Below are 20,501 nucleotides of genomic sequence, written 5' to 3'. Positions count from 1 at the left end.
CTTGGCACCTATTAGGATACAGAAAAATTCCAGCTACTTACTAAGAAGAGTAATACACCATCTACTCTATATACAAGTTATTAGTATGGCAAGTTAGAATAATGGTGCCAAGAAATGTAGTAAAATACAATGAAGCATCTTTCTGTAGATAAAAGTCTGAATAACACTTTTCCAAGTCTATATGAAGTAAGTATTAAGCAGGGCAACTTGCTTGTATTATTGTTTTCCGATTTTTTTGTGTCCTACTTTTTCCTAAGAGCCCACCCAGAGAAGTCTTAAGCGACAGCCACTAAACAAAGGATGGGTAACATACAGGGTTTTTACGTCATATGCCCTCATTGTCTATGAACACCATATGAGCTAACCTAAGTAGAATGCTATTTCCTACATCATCTTAAAGACCTAATGTTTATTGCTAAGACTTATACATCAAATTGTTTTCATACGCTTAGGTTTATATCTTCTTCTGACTATCATAATTAAAACAATATTAGGGTAAAGTCTATGGCCACAAATCAAAGTAAAGGGAACCAATACTTGCAGAAAAATGACCTTTGATCTTGGCTTCAACAAAGTGATCTGAGTACTTACAATAAAACATCAGACAACCTCCAAACCCAACACACACAGACAAATACCCAATTCCCACATTAAAATTATATTTGGAAATAAAACTTTACCTTTTTAATTCAGAAAGCCTGGACTCAATAGTTTCCTGTTTTATTTGAACCTTCTGAGCACTACTTATAATTTTTGTTAAATCTTCCTGACGAATTTTATTTTCTTCTGGTTTTGAAGATGAAACCTTTGAAAAAGTAAATTTAGAAAATCAAAGGAACAGTAAACACTCATGATTGTAACTCAAAGCTTCCCTATCAGAAGAGGTTTTCGTTGCCTGTTCAGGAAGTGAGATCTGGTTCCAAAAGCCCGGGATGAAATGCTAGGGAAAGAATAAACTTCAGAGCTCAATGGGAGGGAATGCAAGGAATAACGTACTTAAAAAAATGTTTTTTAATGTGAAAAAGTTTCCACAAGCAGGAATATCTTAGGGTCTTTTATTCTCCCCTTATGCCAAACTCCTTGCAGTTTCCCCCAAGCCTCTTTATTGCCACATTCCACATTTAATTAAATTTATGCAGTAAGAGGTTCATGCTAGGCCATTTTCTTCCATGGTCCACTCCTTTTATAGATTTAGTAGAATATCTTGTTTTACCAAAAGATATTATGCATTAAAAAATGTATTACTGAATGTATTTCTGAAAGCCTACTATGTGGGCATATTTATATTATTAGAAAAGACTTATTGTAGGCACTGTATATACAATAGCAAACTATAGAAAAAGCCTTCCAAGGAGCTCACATTCTAGCAGGAACTTATTTTATTTTATCTTATTTTTAAGCTAACTTAGGAAAAAAATACAGGGAAACAAGTAAAACTTTATTTTCCTAATTCATCCCAACAAGGAACAGTTGTGTATTTCTGTACTTTCAACAGGTGAAATAAAAATCTTGGTCAAGCACACTCCAGGTCAATACCCGAATCAGCTCATGTTCACAACAGCTCACCTTCCTTTTAATGTTCTCCAACAAGTCATCCTGTCCTTGTTTGAAGTAAGGATGCTGAAATTCTACAGGACCATCTCTTTCTTGCTTTACAATTCCAGAGTCGATATGTACTACTTTACGGAAACCATCTGAAAAAGATTCAAAATTCAAATAACTAAAATAAATGAGTCAAAATTTGGTGGTGCTGGTATGGGATAATTTTCCTTTACCACCCTAATGGGGGAAAAAATGGCTTCATCAGTAGCTGATAATAGTATTCCAAATAAACTGCTGTCCATACTCACACATATTCAGCTGCCTCACAAAGCTTGCCATGTTATTGTGCTTGAAATATTTGGGAAGAATTTCTTTTGCAAATCGTTGCTCATCCAAGACCAGAAAACTCTGGCCATTCTACAAGGGAAAAAAAAAGAAGAAAAAGTCAATTAGTTAAGTTCCTATGACACATGGTGATATATTTATACATCGCAGAACTGTCTTGAGTAGTCCTTCCTAGATGTCTTCAGACTAACATTCTATTCTTGATAACAGGAACAACAAATGAATTGCAATTAAATACCAAACTGCAACTAAGCTTTTTGATGTCAACCTCAAAAGTTTAGGAATATATCTCAAACCAAATGCCACATCACACTCTATGGTGAAATATTAGAAGAATTTCCACTAAACCAGAAATGAGAAAATGAAATACAATTATGTAGCCAGCAGAATTAACATTGTTTTAAAACTAGTGCAATAAAGACCAAAAAAAAAAAAAAAAAAAAAAAAAAAAAAAAAAAAAAAAAAAGATTTTGAGAGGAAGTACCATTTTATAATTACTTGCAGTAGACATAATTGTATCTTTGTACAATCTATTTATTTATTATTTTTTATTATACTTTAAGTTCTAGGGTGCACCTGCACAATGTGCAGGTTTGTTACATATGTATACATGTGCCATGTTGGTGTGCTGTACCCGTTAACTCGTCATTTACATTAGGTATATCTCCTAATGCTATCCCTCGCCCGCCACCCCACCCCACGACAGGCCCCAGTATGTGATGTTCCCCTTCCTGTGTCCAAGTGTTCTCATTGTTCAATTCCCACCTATGAGTGGGAACATGTGGTGTTTGGTTTTCTGTTCTTGCGATAGTTTGCTGAGAATGATGGTTTCCAGCTGCATCCATGTCCCTACAAAGGACACAAACTCGTCCTTTTTTATGACTGCATAGTATTCCATGGTGTATATGTGCCACATTTTCTTAATCCAGTCTGTCACTGATGGACATTTGGGTTGATTCCAAGTCTTTGCTATTGTGAATAGTGCCGCAATAAACATACGTGTGCATGTATCTTTATAGTAGCATGATTTATAATCCTTTGGGTATATACCCAGTAATGGGATGCCTGGGTCAAATGGTATTTCTAGTTCTAGATCCTTGAGGAATCACTACACTGTCTTCCACAATGGTTGAACTAGTTTACAGTCCCACCAACAGTGTAAAAGAGTTCCTATTTCTCCACATCCTCTCCAGCACGACGTTGTTTCCTGACTTTTTAATGATCGCCATTCTAACTGGTATGAGATGGTATCTCATTGTGGTTTTGATTTCCATTTCTCTGATGGTGAGTGATGATGAGCATTTTTTCATGTGTCTGTTGCCTGCATGAATGCCTTCTTTTGAGAAGTGTCTGTTCATATCCTTCACCCACTTTTTGATGGGGTTGTTTTTTTCTTGTAAATTTGTTTGAGTTCTTTGTAGGTTCTACTTTGTCAGATGAGTAGATTGAAAAAATTATCTCCCATTCTGTAGGTTGCCTGTTCACTCTGATGGTAGTTTCTTTTGTTGTGCAGAAACTCTTTAGTTTAATTAGATCCCATTTGTCAATTTTGGCTTTTGTTCCCATTGCTTTTGGCATTTTAGTCATGAAGTCCTTGCCCACGCCTATGTCCTGAATGGTATTGCCTAGGTTTACTTCTAGGGTTTTTAGGGTTTTAGGTCTAATATTTAAGTTTCTAATCCATCTTGAATTAACTTTCGTATAAGGTGTAAGGAAGGAATCCAGTTTCAGCTTTCTACATATGGTTAGCCTATTATTAAATAGGGAAACCTTTCCCCATTTCTTGTTTTTTTCAGGTTTGTTAAAGATCAGATGGCTGTAGATGTGTGGTATTATTTCTGAGCACTCTGTTCTGTTCCATTGGTCTATATCTCTGTTTTGGTACCAGTACCATGCTTTTTTGGTTACTGTAGCCTTGTAGTATAGTTTGAAGTCAGGTAGCGTGATACCTCCAGCTTTGTTCTTTTGGCTTAGGATTGTCTTGGCAATGCAGGCTCTTTTTTGGTTCCATATGAACGTTAAAGTAGTTTTTCCCAACTCTGTGAAGAAAGTCATTGGTAGCTTATTGGGGATGGCATTGAATCTATAAATTACCTTGGGCAGTATGGCCATTTTCATGATAATGATCCTTCCTATCCATGAGCATGGAATGTTCTTCCATTTGTCTGTGTCCTCTTTTATTTCACTGAGCAGCGGTTTGTAGTTCTCCTTGAAGAGGGCCTTCACATCCTTTGTAAGTTGGATTCCTAGGTATTTTATTCTCTTCCTTATTAGTCTTGCTAGCGGTCTGTCAATTTTGCTGATCTTTTCAAAAAACCAGCTCCTAGATTCATTGATTTTTTGAAGGGTTTTTTGTGTCTCTATCTCCTTCACTTCTGATCTGATCTTAGTTATTTCTTGCCTTCTGCTAGCTTTTGAAGGTAAACACTCTTGTTTCTCTGGTTCTTTTAATTGTGATGTTAGGTGTCAATTTTAGACCTTTCCGGTTTTCTCTTGTGGGCATTTAGTGCTATAAATTTCCCTCTACACACTGCTTTAAATGCGTCCAAGAGATTCTGGTATGTTGTATCTTTGTTCTCATTGGTTTCAAAGAACATCTTTATTTCTGCCTTCATTTTGTTGTGTACCATTTTACCATTATGTAATGGCCTTCTTTGTCTCTTTTGATCTTTGTTGGTTTAATTGTCAGATTTACCAAAGTTGAAATGAAGGAAAAAATGTTAAGGGCAGCCAGAGAGAAAGGTCAGGTTACCCACAAAGGGAAGCTCATCAGACTAAGAGTGGATCTCTCGGCAGAAACTCTACAAGCCAGAAGAGAGTGAGGGCCAATATTCAACATTCTTAAAGAAAAGAAATTTCAACCCAGAATTTCATATCCAGCCAAACTAAGTTGCGTAAGTGAAGGAGAAATACAATCCTTTACAGACAAGCAAATGCTGAGAGATTTTGTCACCACCAGGCCTGCCCTACAAGAGCTCCTCAAGGAAGCACTAAACAAGGAACAACCGGTACCAGCCACTGCAAAAACATGCCAAAATGTAAAGAGCATCGATGCTAGGAAGAAACTGCATCAACTAATGAGCAAAATAACCAGCTAACATCATAACGACAGGATCAAGTTCACATATAACAATATTAACCTTAAATGTAAATGGGCTAAATGCTCCAATTAAAAGACACAGACTGGAAAATTGGAGAAAGAGTCAAGACCCATCAGTGTGCTGTATTCAGGAGACCCATCTCACGTGCAGAGAGACACACATAGGCTCAAAATAAAGGGATGGAGGAAGATCTACCAAGCAAATGGAAAACAAAAAAAAAGGCAGGGGTTGCAATCCTAGTCACTGTACAATCAAAAAATCCTTTAAGAATTCAGTGAGATACGTGGTTACTAAATTAATATTAAACGTCCTAGTGTTTTTCTCTACAAAAAACAAACACCTGGAAACACTATAAAAATAAGTAATCAAAGTAGCACAGTACTGGCATACAGACAAACATACAGATCAATGAAATAAAATAGAGCCCAGAAATAAACCCTGCCAAGGGATTTTTGGCAAGTGTCAAGACCATTCAATTAAAAAAGGACAGTCTTTTCAACAAATGGTTCTGGGAAAACTGGATATCTACATACAAAAAAAAATGAAGTTAGACCCTTAGCTGATACCATATATAAAAACTAACTTCAAATCAATCAAAGACCTAAACACAAGCACTAAAGAAACTTTTAACAGTAGTAAAGCATGACATTAGATTTAGCAATGATTTATTAAATGTAACACTAAAAGTACAGGCAACAAAAGCAAAAACAGACAAATGGAACTACATCAAATCCAAAAACTTTTATGAAAAGACTACCAACAGATTTAAAAGACAACCCTCAGAACGGAAAGAAAGTGCAAATCATATATCTCATAAGAAGTTAATATCCAGAACATAGATAGAACTCTTAAAAGTCAAAAACAACAAAAGACAAAAAAACCCCAATCAACCCGATCAAAAAACGAGCAAGGAACTGAGTAGATATTTCTCCAAAGAATATATACAAACTTCCAATAAGCACATAAAAAGATGGTCAGTAACACAAATCATTAGGGAAATGAAAATCAAAACTAAAACAATATACCACTTCACGCCCAGTAGAATGGCTACTATCAAAAACACATTAAAAAAGTTTTGGCAAGGATGTGGAGAAATTGGAATCTTGGTGCAATATTAGTTGGGAATGTTAAAATAGTGTAGTTACTGTGGAAAACAATATGATAGTTCCTTTAAAAATTAAACAAAGAACATATAATCTAGCAATTCCACTCCTAGGTATACACTCAAAAAAACAAACAAACAACAACAACAAAAACAAAACATAAAAGCAATGACTTGAACAGATACTTGTACCCCATGTTCACAGTAGCATTTTTCACAATAGGCAAAAAGTAGAAGTAACTTAAGTATCCACCAACACATTGTGAAATATGTATGGATAAAATATGGTATATACATGCAATGAAATATTATTTCACCTAAAAAGGAAATTCTCACAGCTACAACATGGAAAGAACTTTGAAAACTTTATGCTGTGAAATAAGCCAGTCACAAAAGAACAAACACTGTACAATTTCCCTTATATGAAGTTTCCATAATAGACAATTTCAGAGACAAAAAGTAGAATGGTGGTTGTCAGGGGCTGGGGAGAGGAAGGAGTTGGAAGTTATTGTGAAATGTGTATCAAGTTTCAGCGTGGAAAGATAAAAATTGTTCTGGAGATGGGTGGTGATAATGGTTGCCTAACAATGTGAATCTAACTTAACAAACTTAAAATGGTTAATTTTATGTATATTTTACCATAATTTAAAAAATTAGAAACTAAAATGGAATAAAAAACCCAATAATAATAGAAAAATGTTAAGTATCTAAAAATAAAATTTAAACATATACAGGAACTTTAAAAATATTAAAACTACAGAAATATAAAAGGAAGACAAATGTAGTATCGTGAAGGTGTCAATCAAGACAAATGTAGTATCGTAAAGGTGTCAATCCTCTCTAAATTAACCAATACATTAAATTCTCTATTAAACAAATGATTTGTGGAGTAAAGATGAATTGATGCTATTATAACCAAACATTAGGTACTTAAGTTCATTTGTCAAAATAATTACATAACAACAAACAAGAAAATATTGAGAACAATGGGGAGTATTTTAACCTTACCCAACACAGATTATAAAATCATAGTGTCAACAATTTAGTACAAAAGAAAAAGTGATTAAATAGATGAATGGACTGACTAGAAAGGATAGATGAATCAGCAAATCTATTTGAGAATTTACCAGGTAATAAGTCAAGATGGCATTCAAATTGGGGGATAATCAGGACAAAAAAGGATTAAGAAATTTTCCATTTGGGAAGAAAAATAAGAGCTCAATGCCCTCTCACTCTTTACAGCCAAGCTTTTGGAGACATGACATAATAAACAAAGAAGACATATAGATAAAATATAAATTTATCCAGGGAGACTGCTAGCTTCTTACTCTATCTCTACTCTCCTCTACTTTCTTCCTAACAGAAACACAATTTTGATGAAAAACACACTGTGAAATTTAGCAGAAGCCCAGACTCATAATTGAACAATGTAAAGCAAAACAAATAATGATTTTCCCTTATTAGATTAAATTTACAACCTTTGACAATAACCAGTATTGGCAACTAGGTAATTACCAAAATTAAAATGCATACATCTTTTCTTATCTTAAAAGAACTTTCCCTTACACTTTCTTTTTCAATCTACCCATTTGTCTTTTCCTTAACTGCAAAATTTAACAAGCAGGTATTTTAAACCCCCCTTCTCCAATTTAGGACCATCCACTTACTCTCACTGAAAACTAGTTTTGGTTCTCTCACTTGACTGAAACCAGATTTCTAAAATGTCAAATGTCAAATTCAATGCCCTCTTTTCAGTCCTGATCTTCCTATACGTCTCTGTGGCATTTCATTTGGTACAACTAACAATTACCTCCTTAAATGTTCTACTCTCTGGGCTTTGATGTTAAACACTATTGAGTCTCTTATCTCTCATATTTCCTTTCAATTTCTTCCACCTATCAAATAAGAAGTAGTTGTGTTTTTTAGGTTTTTATCCTTGATCACGGCATCATTCATATTCTTTCCTTAGACAAAGGAAAGACAAAGGAAAGAATATATTTTTTATATATATATATAAATAAAAGAATATTTATATCCACAGTAGGGTATCTTATTATTGACTTTATTTTATATGATGATAAACACATCTACATCCCTGTCCATGATCACCTCAAATTACACACTTCAATTTAAAATTTTTAACATTTTTTACACAATGTTAACTCAGTATGTTCTCAACCCATTTCCTGTTTCCCCCGAAGTCAATCTTTTCTTGTGTCTTCCATTCTAGTAAGTCCCTTCCCCACTAAGTTACTCGACATTTGATGTCAAGAAGAAAACACGAAGTTAAAAACTCTCAATTCTAACAGCTAGTAAGGCGGAAACATTAAAAACATTCCCTTTAAAAATTAAGAACAAAGCCGAAATCCCATGATATTTGCTACTATTCACTCTTAGTTACTGCCAAAGGAAAAACTGAAGGCATAAAGGTCTGAAAGGAAGAAAATAAATATCAATCACAGATACTATGGGTGTACTCAGAAAACTGAAATCAGTAAAATGATTTGCTCACTGATTATCAATATACAAAAATTACTTGTATTTCTAATTACCAGCAACAGTTAGAAATCTATTTTTAAGTCAAGAACACCATTTAAAACACATATAAGACATCCAGGAAGAAAATGAACAAAGATCCACAAGGCCTAATAGGAAACATTTATAAATCAACAAAATGAATTTAGAAATATGCCTTGTCACGAGAATACACAACATAGAGATATCGATTTTCCCGAATCTGATTTATATAGTTTTGATGCAATTGCAGCAAGAATCCAAAAGGTTTTTTTTTTTTTTTTTTTTTTTTAATGGAACTTGATTTTAAAACGTATATGGAAGAGCTAAAGACTAAAAATAGTTAAGGCACTCCTGAAGAATAGATTACCCTACCAAAAGACTTTTTCTGAAGCTACAGTAATTAAGATAGCAGAAGACAGGCACAGGATAAATTGTCCAATGGAATGGCATAAAGACTCCAGAAACAAAACCACTGAATGTTTGTGTCCCCCAAAATTCTATGTTGAAACCCTTGCCCCTGATACGATGGTTTTTGGAGGTAGGGCCTTTGGGAGGTAATTAGGTTCAGAAGAGGTAATGAAGATACGACCCCCAAGTTAGGTTTAGTGTCCTTATAAGATGAGAGAGACCAGAACACACATACTCTCTCTCTCTCTCTCCGCCATTGTGAAGACGCAGAGAGAAGACAGCTCTCTGCAAAGCAGAGAAAGCTCTAATGCAGGAACTGAAATGACCAGTGCCTTCATCTTGGACTTCTCTGTCTCCAGAACTGTAAAAAATAAATCTCTGTTGTTGAAGCCACCTGGTCTATGTTATTTTGCTACAGCAGCCCAACTGATTAAGACAATATCTATATGTACTCGTGACATAAGACAGAAGTGGCAATACACATCACTAGAAAAGGAGGAACTACTCAGTAAAGGTGCTAGAAAACTAAAAGGTAAAAAAACACAAACTGGAAGATATGGCCAACACATAAACTCGAAAAGTGAGTATGTAGAATATATAGGAATTCTCACAAATAATAAAAAAAAAAAAAAAAAAAAAAACAGAAAAATGGCAAAACAAACATTTCACAGAACAGGAAACACAAATGGCCAACAAACGTGAAAAGGTTTTAGAACTCATTAATAATCAAGAAAATATAAATCAAAACCTCATTGAGACAATGCTTTACATCAATTAGATTGGTAAGAATTAAGAACAATAACTAATACACAGTTTTGAAGAGGTAGATTAACAGAAAATCTCCTAAATGGCTAAGAGTGGAATAAGCTGGTGTGGTCTCTTTGGAAGATAATTTGCACTATCCTGAGGTTAAACATTTCATACCCTATATCCCAGCAATTGATGTGAGTGTACAGACCTTAGAGAAACTTGCTTATATACATCAGGAGAGATATACAAGAATATTCCTAACTGCATGTGACACAGTTGATCTCCTTCCTGAGCCATTTTCTTTCATTACTTTCTATGAGTTCACTCCCTTGATTTTTCCTTCTTTTTCACTGTTCCTTCTCAGTGTCCTTTGCTGACTTTTGTCTTCATACTCTCTAAATGTTGGAATAATAAATCTTTTGGTTCCTTCTATCTTCACAGATGATGATTTCATTTAGTCTCATGGCTTTACCAGTTACAAGGTCCAAATTCCACCATGAATGCCAAAGTCTTATACTCAACAACCTATTCAACGTTTCCACTTGGACATCCTGGAGTATGGAAGTCAGTCAAGCTGTTCAAAAAATTCTTGTTTTTTTTTTTTTTTTTTTCTAGCACCGCACTTCCCCATCCCTTTTGAAATCAGATGTGGCCATATGACTAGGCATGGTCAAACTTAAGAAAAATTAAACAATTTTTAAGTTTCAAATACTACTACAGATCCATTTCTAATCTCAAAGTTAATAGGCCAAAAAGAATCTGTAACTTATCTTCCCTCAGCAAATGAATTTATCCTGTAGTTCAAACCAAATTTATGAATCATTTTTAATTGTCGTTCTTCCAACCATAGCCAATTTATCAATTTATCAGCAAATCCTGCAGCTCTGCCTTCAAAGAATATTTCAAAGCTGACTACTTCTCAATACCTCGACTGCTGCTACCTTAGTCTCAACCACCAATATTTTCAATACCATATAGGAAAACTGTGATAGTCTTCTAACCGGTCCCCTCATTTCCAATCTTCTTACTACAGATCTAGGGCCCTATACCATCTGCTCATCCCTACCTCCCTACCCTCACTCTCTTATTCCCTAAAGATACTCTAACCACATGGGCCTTCCTGCTTCCTTGAACAGCCACATTCAAGGCCTTTCCTTTTGTCATTCCCCTCTGTCTGGCCCATCTTTTCTAATCATTTAGATCTCTGCTCAAATATCATCTCCTTGGAGAGGCTTTCCTCATCACCTTACCTAAAATATCCACAAATCCTAGTTTGTTTATGGGTCAGTTATCAATTTATTGCTCCAAATTCATTCTTCATTGTCTGCTCTACAAGCATAGAGCTAGGTCCCTTAAATAAATATCTTTATTTTTCTAGGTGCCATGATGTTAAATTTTGTCAGTATGGGATACTACAGAGATATTCCAAGAAAAAGGAGTTCTTGTTCCTGACTCATGTATCCTTGGCAAGCTTCTGCAGTGGAGGAAGGTTCTCTAGTGCCTACCTCTTGATATTAATGGTGGTCAGCAACACTCAAAGGCCATCAGCTTTCCCTGGTTCTCCCTCTCTGGGGAGGTTTCAAAGCAGAATATCTCTAACAAGATATCTCCCCATAAACAGTTTTTTAGGGTACTCCAGAACAGGGATTTATAAACTTTTTCTTAATGGGACAAATAGTAAATTAGGCTTGCAGATTATAACATCATAACTCTACCTTTGTAGTGAGAAAGAGATACAGACAATATGTAAATAGATTGGGCATAACTGTGTTCTAATTAAACTTTATTTATAAAACAGCTGGCAAAAGGACTGTAGTTTGCCAATCTCTCACCTAGAAGGCATATTCTCCAGCAAGTTTTTAAGGATGCATTTCCAGTAAGCTCCACCAGAGCAATACCAGTGACTTCTCTGCTACTGAGTCATGGCCATATCCTCTCCAACAAGGTAAGAATCTTAGCCTTGGCAAAAAGGGTTCTTACTTGGGCACTCTATCTCAGCCCTATCAGTAGTAGCTGTTTCTTAAAACTATTCCTGTATTCTTTGAATTTTCTTTAATTTCCCTGATAAAATCAGTAACTCTATTAAACTTACCCTCTTGAAAATACCTGTGGCTTCTGACTTATGATTGGACCTTAATCAATACACAGTTTATCTTGCTTTTTTAAAGGCATTTATCACTAACTGAAATTATATTAATTGTGTTTTGCTTGCTTTTAATTTTTTTTTTTTTCTTTTAAGAGACAGGGGTCTCAGTATGTTACCCAGGCTAGCCTCAAACTCCTGGGCTCAAGCAATCCTCCCAACTCAGCCTCCCCAGTACCTGGGACTACAGACATGCACCACCACACCCAGCTTGTATTTGCTTACTTTTTATTTATTAATATCCACCACTCAAATGTAAGCTCCATGAAGGTAGGCACTTTGGTTCACTACTGAATGAATTCCTAATACCCAGCACACTATCAGGTCATAACAGATTCATAACAAATATCTATGACTGACTAAATTAATCTTTGGCCAAACAAACTGAATTTTTAGAGTTTCAACTATTTGATTATATAAAATAGGGAGATGACAATAATCTCTTGCTTATACCTGTGCTCACTCTCTCTCACAAACACTCCTTATTCATTCACATCACTCTATCTCTGCTTATTGTATTCCCTCAGTCTCTATTCTAAAATTAGTAAATAACTTGAGTGCAAAAATTCATCTTCCTCCCTTTTAAACCTGTGAGGTTCAAGCAATACAACACAGAATCTCCCTCTCTCTAAGTATTTTACAAGGATCAGAAAACTACTACTGAGTGAGGTAGGAAAGACAGGCACCTTCTCCTTAAACCCTACCCACAAATGTTGGCAAGATTCCAAAGAGTAGAAACGGTAGTTACTCTCCAAATTAACCATTTGGCACTCTTGGTTTAAAACACTCAAAATATTCCTAATAATCTAATACTTCAGCCACATTACTTTAAAACATTTTTCAAAACAGAAATTTGTCACTTACCAATCTATAATTTTTTAATATGTACCAGCCACTCCTTTGGAGTCTTTAGCTCATTCTTTCTCTTATATATACAAATAAAAATACTTGAAAATCAATCTTTCAACTTTTCTGCAGGTCTATCTAAGTTGGATTTTACCCCCATCTTCCCACACTTGCAGTCTTTCTTATTTTGACTTTGAAACACTGAAATAATGCAATGGTTGCTGGGATGTTCAAAACAATACTAGTACTTTGTGAAGTCCAAGGGCCTACTGCTCAAATTCATCCAAAACAGCTAGAAAACAACGGAAAAATTCTGTTTTTGCTCTCTCTCCCTCCTACCTATTTCCTAATTCATTTCTGCTGACATGAGGGGGATAGAGAAGCAGAGAATGCCAAAGGACACAAAAGGGGGGAAAAGCTGGGTATGAAGTCTTTGGTGGAAATCACTTCATTTTCTCAAACAATCTGAAAAACAGAGACAAAGGTAACAACACTGACAAAAGAATGACCCTCCAGTTCTTTCCTTCTTTTATACTGCTTCACTTCAGCGTACACTGGTTACCACATTTCATTAACTTGTAAAGGTTGTTTTTTACTATATAACTTCATTTAACCTCTACATTCTCGTCTCTGAATATCAAGTTTCACCAGTTGCTTCCAAGCTAGTATGTGCCCTCTCTTTAGGACACTTAAGATTTAAAACAGCTTTAGGTTGTCTGACAGTACAATCTCTGTACTTGATTCTGACAACAGACTATCAAAGCCAAGAGCAGATACATAAAATTTTACATTTAAAGGAAATGTTAAAAAATGAAACTTTTCATTTTTGTTTTTCAGAAGAGTAAGGATAAAATGGAAATATGTAAAACACTCTTTCTTTTCTGTTTGTTGTTGTTGTCATCGTAGTTTTGAGATAGGATTTTGTTCTGTTGCTCAGGCTGGCTTGCAGTGGTGTGATCTCAGCTCACTGCAACCTCTGCCTCGTGGACTCAAGCCATCTTCCCTCTTCAGCTTCCTGAGTAGCTGGGACTAAAGATGCATGCCACCATACCTGGCTATCTTCTGTATTTTTTTGTGGAGACAGGGTTTCGCCATGTTACCCAGGCTGGTCTCAAACTCCTGAGCTCAAGCCATCTGCCCATCTTGGCCTCCCAAAGTGCTGGGATTACAGGCATGAGCCACCGCACCTAGTCACGTTATGCTTTCTTAAAGACAGTCTGGAATTAAGGCATTTCTATTATTTTAGAGTCAGTAACACATTTAAGTACAATTTCAATTGTTCAGACCATTATATTCTTGTATTTAATGGTGAGAGGTATTATTTCACTTTCCAATTTTGTCATATTGCAAACTTCAAGGAAAATTAAAGTTATATAAGTCTCCAGAGATATTATCCAGAGATAATTTGGATAACGCAGTTGGTTTTGGAAAAACGCCATTGGTAAGAGTTTTTTCCCCTTGCCTTACACTCAAGGTAGAGAAATAAATTACTTTCCACCACTGAAAAAAAATTGCACAAAAGGTTGTTTGGTTCCCAAAACAACTGCTTCTTCTCAAAGTTCTCAATGATTTTCATAGTATAAATGCTAAATTAGCTCAACAGAAGTACAACACAAGTTTGAAGGAAACCAGAAACCACCATAAATAGCCACTTTCAAAAGATGAGAGTACCTGGGCACCGGTGGCTCACACCTGTAATCTCAACACTTTAGGAGGCCAAGACAGGCGGATCACTTGAGGTCAGCAGTTTGAGACTGCCTGGCCAACATGGTGAAACACACTCTCTAGCAAAAATACAAAAATTAGCCAGGCATGGTGGTGTACATCTGTAATCACAACTACTCAAGAGGCTAAGGCAGAAGAATCGTTTGAGCCCAGGAGGCAGAGGTTGCAGGGAGCTGAGATCGTGCCACTGTACTCCAGGGTGACAGAAGTGATACTCTACTACAAAAAAAAAAAAAAAAAAAAAAAAAAAAAAAAAAAAAAAAGAATGTGATATAGTCTCTGCCACTCAGAAATTCAAAGCCTGCTGAGGACTATTATATCATCATTCCTACCACTCTTATTACATTTTCTACGGATTTCATTTATTCATCAAAGAAAAGAGAAAGATGAAAGTAACTTATTTTGGTTTTTCCACCTAACATTATTGTTAAAGTTTTACTTTTCAGTGTTAGCACTGCTTTTAGAAAAATTAATGGAGAGCACGAGTGAGACAACTGACTAAGCAACTAGGCTTAGCCCTAGACAACATTTATTCAGAATTGTCCACTGGCTTGTGGCAAGCAACATTTTGGTATAAAACTAAATATGATGTCAACTTGTATTGTCTAGTTCTATTGGTGGAAGACTGATCTGGGAGCTCAGAAATCTATTAGGGTGGGGGTGTCCAATCTTCGGGTTTTCCTGGGCAACACTGGAAGAATTGTCTTGGGCCACACATAAAATACACTAACACTAATGATAACTGATAAGCTTAAAAGCAAAACTGCAAAAATATCTCATGTTTCTTTAAGAAACTTTATGAATTTGTGTTGGACTGCATTCAAACCCATCCTTGGCCACATGTGGGCTTCGGGTTGGACAAGCTTATGTTAGAGTCTCATCTCCAATCTTGGCGAGCTGTATAATATGGATAAATAATCTCACCTGTCCAAGCCTCAAATCCTTATCTATACAATGATGAGGCTAACCTAGATGATCTCTAAGATTCATTTCAAATATAATTTTATCTTCATCATTCCTACCACTCCATTACATTTTCGAGGGATCTCATTTATTCATCAATTATTAAACATCTACTGTGTCTCCGCCACAGTGATCTCACTGAGCTTACATTTTGATTGTCCCATAGGCATATTAGAAAATTAGTTAACACATAAGCTTAAAGTTAATAATGGGATTAAAAAATGGTTAAGTGGCTTGTTTATTTGGCTTAGAACTCACAGAATGATGCATTTATGGATCAGCACGAAACTCTTCACATTTGACACTGCTCAGAAAATAAGAATGCTATTAAAACACTGTTACTAATCAGAATTTAATAGGCCTACGACTGACATGATACTCTGATTAAAAGCAACTGCCAATATATATGGCCCCTATTTCTGGCCCGTAAAAGACAAAAAGGTATGATAAAGTCAGCTTTCGTGGGGAGAGAATCTCTCAGTCCGATCTCTAACACGAATACATGTCTGAATAACAGTCTGTGCTGACCCTTCTTGTCAACTTTTAATCCTTCTAACTGATGAAAAGCATGAGACATGTGTTTATTTTAAGTACATGCTAGTGGCTGGCTTTCTTATTTTCACCTAGCTTTGTACAATTGTACAGAACTCATTAAATTCTTAATACAAACACTCACACGATGCCCCTGCCCCACCACCTCCCCGCACTCAACTCCAAGCAGGGAGTGGGGCTAAAAGGATAACTCAGTTGCTCATAAGGAACACACAAAAATTAAACCCTAGAAGGAAGTTAGAAAAAAGAACAAATAATAACACAAGGCAAACTATGGTATTACAGCAGTCAAAACTTCAGGGTCTTAATATGGTGCTCACTCCCTGTTAAGATAAAAGTAAATAAAACTGAGAGTTCCTATAATAGGAGGAGAACAGGAAAGAAAGGAGGACGGGAGATAACATTTACTCAGCACTTAACAGGTGCCAGGCACTATGCAGGTAGTTTTCACTTACTCTTCTCAAGAACTACACACATGAAAATATGCCTTAATAGGTGATCATCTACAATAAGAGCTAACCACTTCGCTTCATAAAATGATTCCAACAGCCTAGGATTGTATTCGAATGTAAAGGTAGTGTGGATGTAAATAATCATTCTGCCTAGAATCTTGTATTTGGAACTGAAAGAGGTCTTGGGTCACCTAGGCAACCCATCCATCTTACAGATTTAACTTAGGCCAGACAACAAAAGGGGCTGGACTAAGGTCATCCTTGTTTACAAGCAGAGTTGAGATCAGACCAATAATCAACACATCGATATGCCCCTAAATTTAACAGTTCAGTGAAATTTAGTAACTACTAAGTTACTGACCACCTATTAGTACTTTATTAAAACAATCCTAATAATCCGACTACACAAATAGCACAGAATCTCGAAAGAATGTGTTAATTTCTATATATTTTTAAAACCAACTGATAAGCAGTAACCTGCGTTTGAACATAATGTCTATTTCCCTGACTGCTCTCCACATAAAGATCCCAGATGCAAAGCAGTGTTGGGGGAACGGGGAGGGGGTGATCGGTCGCTGAGGTAAAGATCGCCTCCTGTAAAGCACCAGGTCGATGATCCTGGCCCTGGACTCCCCGTCCCCTCTGTGATTTGTAACCCCTGAGCCGGGCGGGAGGACGGAGGATGAGTGTGCAGTAAAGAGGCTCCTGCGCCCTCGGCTCGCCGATTCCCCTCGCGACGCCGGGCCGGTTCCGAACGCGGACCAGACCGTTAAGGGGCTGCCAGGGCCGCTACGCCCCGCGCGGGCCGCCCCTCCCCCACCGCGGCCTGAGGCGAGCGGCGCTGCCGGCCGGCCCCCGGGGCTCCCCTAGCGAACAATACAGGGGGTCCCCCTCGAGGCCGAACGCCAAAGCCCCGTACCGCGGGCCTCGGAGGCAGCTTCGAGCCGCAAGGCCGCGAGAGACCACCCCGCGGGAGAGCGAGTGAGGACGCGGTTATTCAGGGGGTTCAGAGGCCGCCGTGGCCTGACCGTACCTGGCTCCAGGTGATGAACTCGTTAGTGTGGGTTTCCTCCACAAGCGTCCACAGCTTGCTGAGGAAAGCCGGCACGTTCGAACTCTGCTTCATTGTTAACGCGGCGCAGGGATTCCAAATTCTACACCCGAACGCGGTGGTAGCGGCGGCAGCAGCTCAGGCAGCAGCTCCCCGAGAACGCCCACAACGCAGGCGCAGCAGATCTTGGTCCCCGCCCCCCAACCCCGCCAGGCGCGCGGCGAGGCCGAGAGGCCGGGCGACCGCACGTGACGGACAAGTCCCCGCGCTCCGCCTGTGCGCGCAGTGGTTCCGCGCCGGTCCCGTCCCTGGCCAATCCCAGGGGCCGACCACACGATGGAGAAAAGCGATTGGCTGCTGCTGACATGAAGGGGGTGGGAGCAGAAGGGGGTGGGAGCAGAAGGGGGCGCTGCCTCCTCATTTGCTTTTTATACAGAAGCTTTGATGGTAGCGGATCTTCGGCTTGAGAGACCGTGTTTGGACGTTTCACGTGGAAACAGCTTATGGTTTCTGGGCTGTGGCTGGGAGGCTACAAAAAGCCCTTCGGGGCATTTGAGTCATAAGTTTGGCAGGCAAAGTGTGGTTTGCACCAGTTTAGAGAGGATCCATTCGCAGAAGGAAAAAACCAGCTCTCAAGCATGATGTGCTAGGCCCCGAATTGAAATTGTCTTAAAAATAATGAACCTTGTTCTTACATTATCACTGGGACAAAAAGCCCTCTTTAAAGTATGTTTATCAAAAAGAGCAGTTTAAATAACTCACTCTCTGTTACTTAAAACTGTAAACCAGGAAATGCAATTGATGTATCATGTGCTGTTTTTAATCCAGTCATCAAGTGCATACTTTACACCCAGAATGAAAAGAAATAGACTGTTTATACTATTTTAGTTAATTAAAATAGTTGTTCCTGCGTATACTTTACAGATACATTCTTTTTTGCCTGAGAGATTGGTACAGTGAAAAAAAATAATGGAGAAGGAGTCAGTAGATCTGAGTTTAGATAAAGCCTCTTGAACATTTTTCTGTATATTAAAATACGCTGGTACTGTCACTTAGAGCAATTCCTTAGCCACCAGTGCCAGTGTTTCCCATTTCTTGATTGGGAATAAGATCTATCTTTTTACCCATTGAGAGTGTCTTTAATGCTATAATGGCTGTGCAAATGCTTTGAAAATATGAAGTCTACAAAATTCGACTTTTTTTTTTTTTTTTTAACAGAAGTCAGCATGTGACGGCAAAAACTTACAAACAAGTCAGAGCTAACACATTATACAAAAATTCAACATAGGATTGGTTTACTTCTTGGGTAAATGTAAAATAGTACATTATATAATATATATATAGTATCTTCCAATGAGGAAATATTTATTGAATGCTGCCTTTGTGTTCAGCAGTGGGATGTTGGCTGAAGCAAAATCAGATATATGGAGGCATACATGTGATAGAGGAACTAGTATTTGATGAGCCCTTATATATGCCAAGGGCTTTACATATATTATTGAATCCTCACAACAATCCAGTGAATTCGGTTTTATTATCCCATTTTCCCAGTGAAGATTCTGAGACTCAAAAGTTGATTAATTTCCCCAGTCACAGCAAGTAAATGGGAGAGAGTATTTACACCCAAGCTTTATTGAGCTCAAAAGTATGTGCCCTTTCCATTGTACAATGATGACACTGTTTCAAAGCTCAAGATGCTTATATTCAAACTCGAGAAACAACATGACCACAGTGATCAGCACTTGTTAATATATACAAAAAGAGCTAAATGTTTGGTATAAAATAAGTACTAGGTGAGCTTAAAAAGACAGACTAGTAGGTTAAGGTGATAAGGAAAGATTTCACGGAGGATAGGGACCTTAAGTTGGATCTTGAGGTACAAATATATTTGAATAGCTAAAAGGAAAACACCAGAATAAGCAAAAACCAGGAAGCTAATGATCATGTCTGTCTATGGAGGGCAACAGCTCAGAGGTAAGATTGGCAGTGTCTAAGGAGGAAATGTGGCCTACTTTCATGGCATTATATTATTTTCTTCTAAAAAAAATAAGGTGTGGTTAGATAGAAGTGGAAACTTGTCTTTGGACATTCAAAGGCTGGGCATTCATAGGGCTGGGCTTAGTGGGGTGCCATACTTGGTTTAATACTCTGCTTTCATCCTCTTGAAATTCTCAATTTTTGAACAAGGGACTCTGCATTTTCATTTTGCAATGGACCTTGCAAATTATGTAGCTAATTCTGTTTCCAGTGTATGGCATCTTATAGACCGTAAGTTTGAAACAAGTGGCTCTTAAACTTAAGCATGTGTCTGAATCACTTGGAGAGGGGAGCCTTCCAGTAAGCAGATGAGCAATATCACTTCTCAGGTAGTATTTGTAATATTTATAAGGGCAGCGACAAGGATAAGTTATTAACCAGGTAAGAAAACCTTGGTACCAGGAAATTAGATGATGTATCCAAAATCATCTAGCTAAGGTTGGAATTGAAACCAGGTCTTTCGTAGTCTGAAACATGCTTTTTAAATTTACACCAATGTGCCTCAAACTTTAGCGCAGAATCATCTGTATGGCTTCTTAAAAAACAAATTGCTGCTTCTGCTTCCATGGCACTCAGTAAGTCTGGGATACAGGTTAAGAATTTTTATTTTTAACAAGCCCCAGATGAGGTAGATGCTACCCGCCCTGGGACCACATTTTGAGAACTGCTGTTATAGAGGAAAAATTAGTAAACTGACCTTCCCTTACTACTAACATGTATTGATTAATTGTTATGCTTCACTTCTTTTTTTGTTATTGTTTGTTTGTTTGTTTGTTTTAACAGAGTCTTACTCTGTCGTCCAGGCTGGAGTGCAGTGGTGTGATCTTGGCTCACTGCAAAATCTGCCTCCCGGGTTCAAGCGATTTTCCTGCCTCAGCCTCCTGAGTAGCTGGGATTACAGGGCTGCACCATGAAACCCCGCTAATTTTTGTATTCTTAGAAAAGATGGGGTTTCACCGTGTTGGCC

General features: G+C 37.4%; 1 protein-coding gene across 2 annotated transcripts in view; it reads right to left on the bottom strand.

The window, feature by feature from the left end:
- Window positions 1-17,763, bottom strand: part of HSF2 (heat shock transcription factor 2) — a 36,355-nt gene extending 18,592 nt beyond the window's left edge. For both annotated transcript variants that reach the window (XM_010375418.1, XM_010375419.1), the window contains exons 1-4: window positions 17,480-17,763; window positions 1,851-1,959; window positions 1,567-1,694; window positions 681-805 (exon numbers count right to left, since the gene is read on the bottom strand). In XM_010375418.1, coding sequence (XP_010373720.1) covers window positions 681-805; window positions 1,567-1,694; window positions 1,851-1,959; window positions 17,480-17,572 — 455 coding nt within the window. In that variant the 5' untranslated portion in view covers window positions 17,573-17,763. The remainder of the gene's footprint in view (window positions 1-680; window positions 806-1,566; window positions 1,695-1,850; window positions 1,960-17,479) is intronic.
- Window positions 17,764-20,501: the final 2,738 nt, after the last annotated feature.

The sequence above is a fragment of the Rhinopithecus roxellana genome, chromosome 4 (assembly GCF_007565055.1).
Source record: "Rhinopithecus roxellana isolate Shanxi Qingling chromosome 4, ASM756505v1, whole genome shotgun sequence".
Lineage (NCBI taxonomy): Eukaryota > Metazoa > Chordata > Mammalia > Primates > Cercopithecidae > Rhinopithecus > Rhinopithecus roxellana.
Note: the sequence above shows the minus strand (reverse complement) of the source record. Positions and strands in the feature narration are given on the sequence as shown.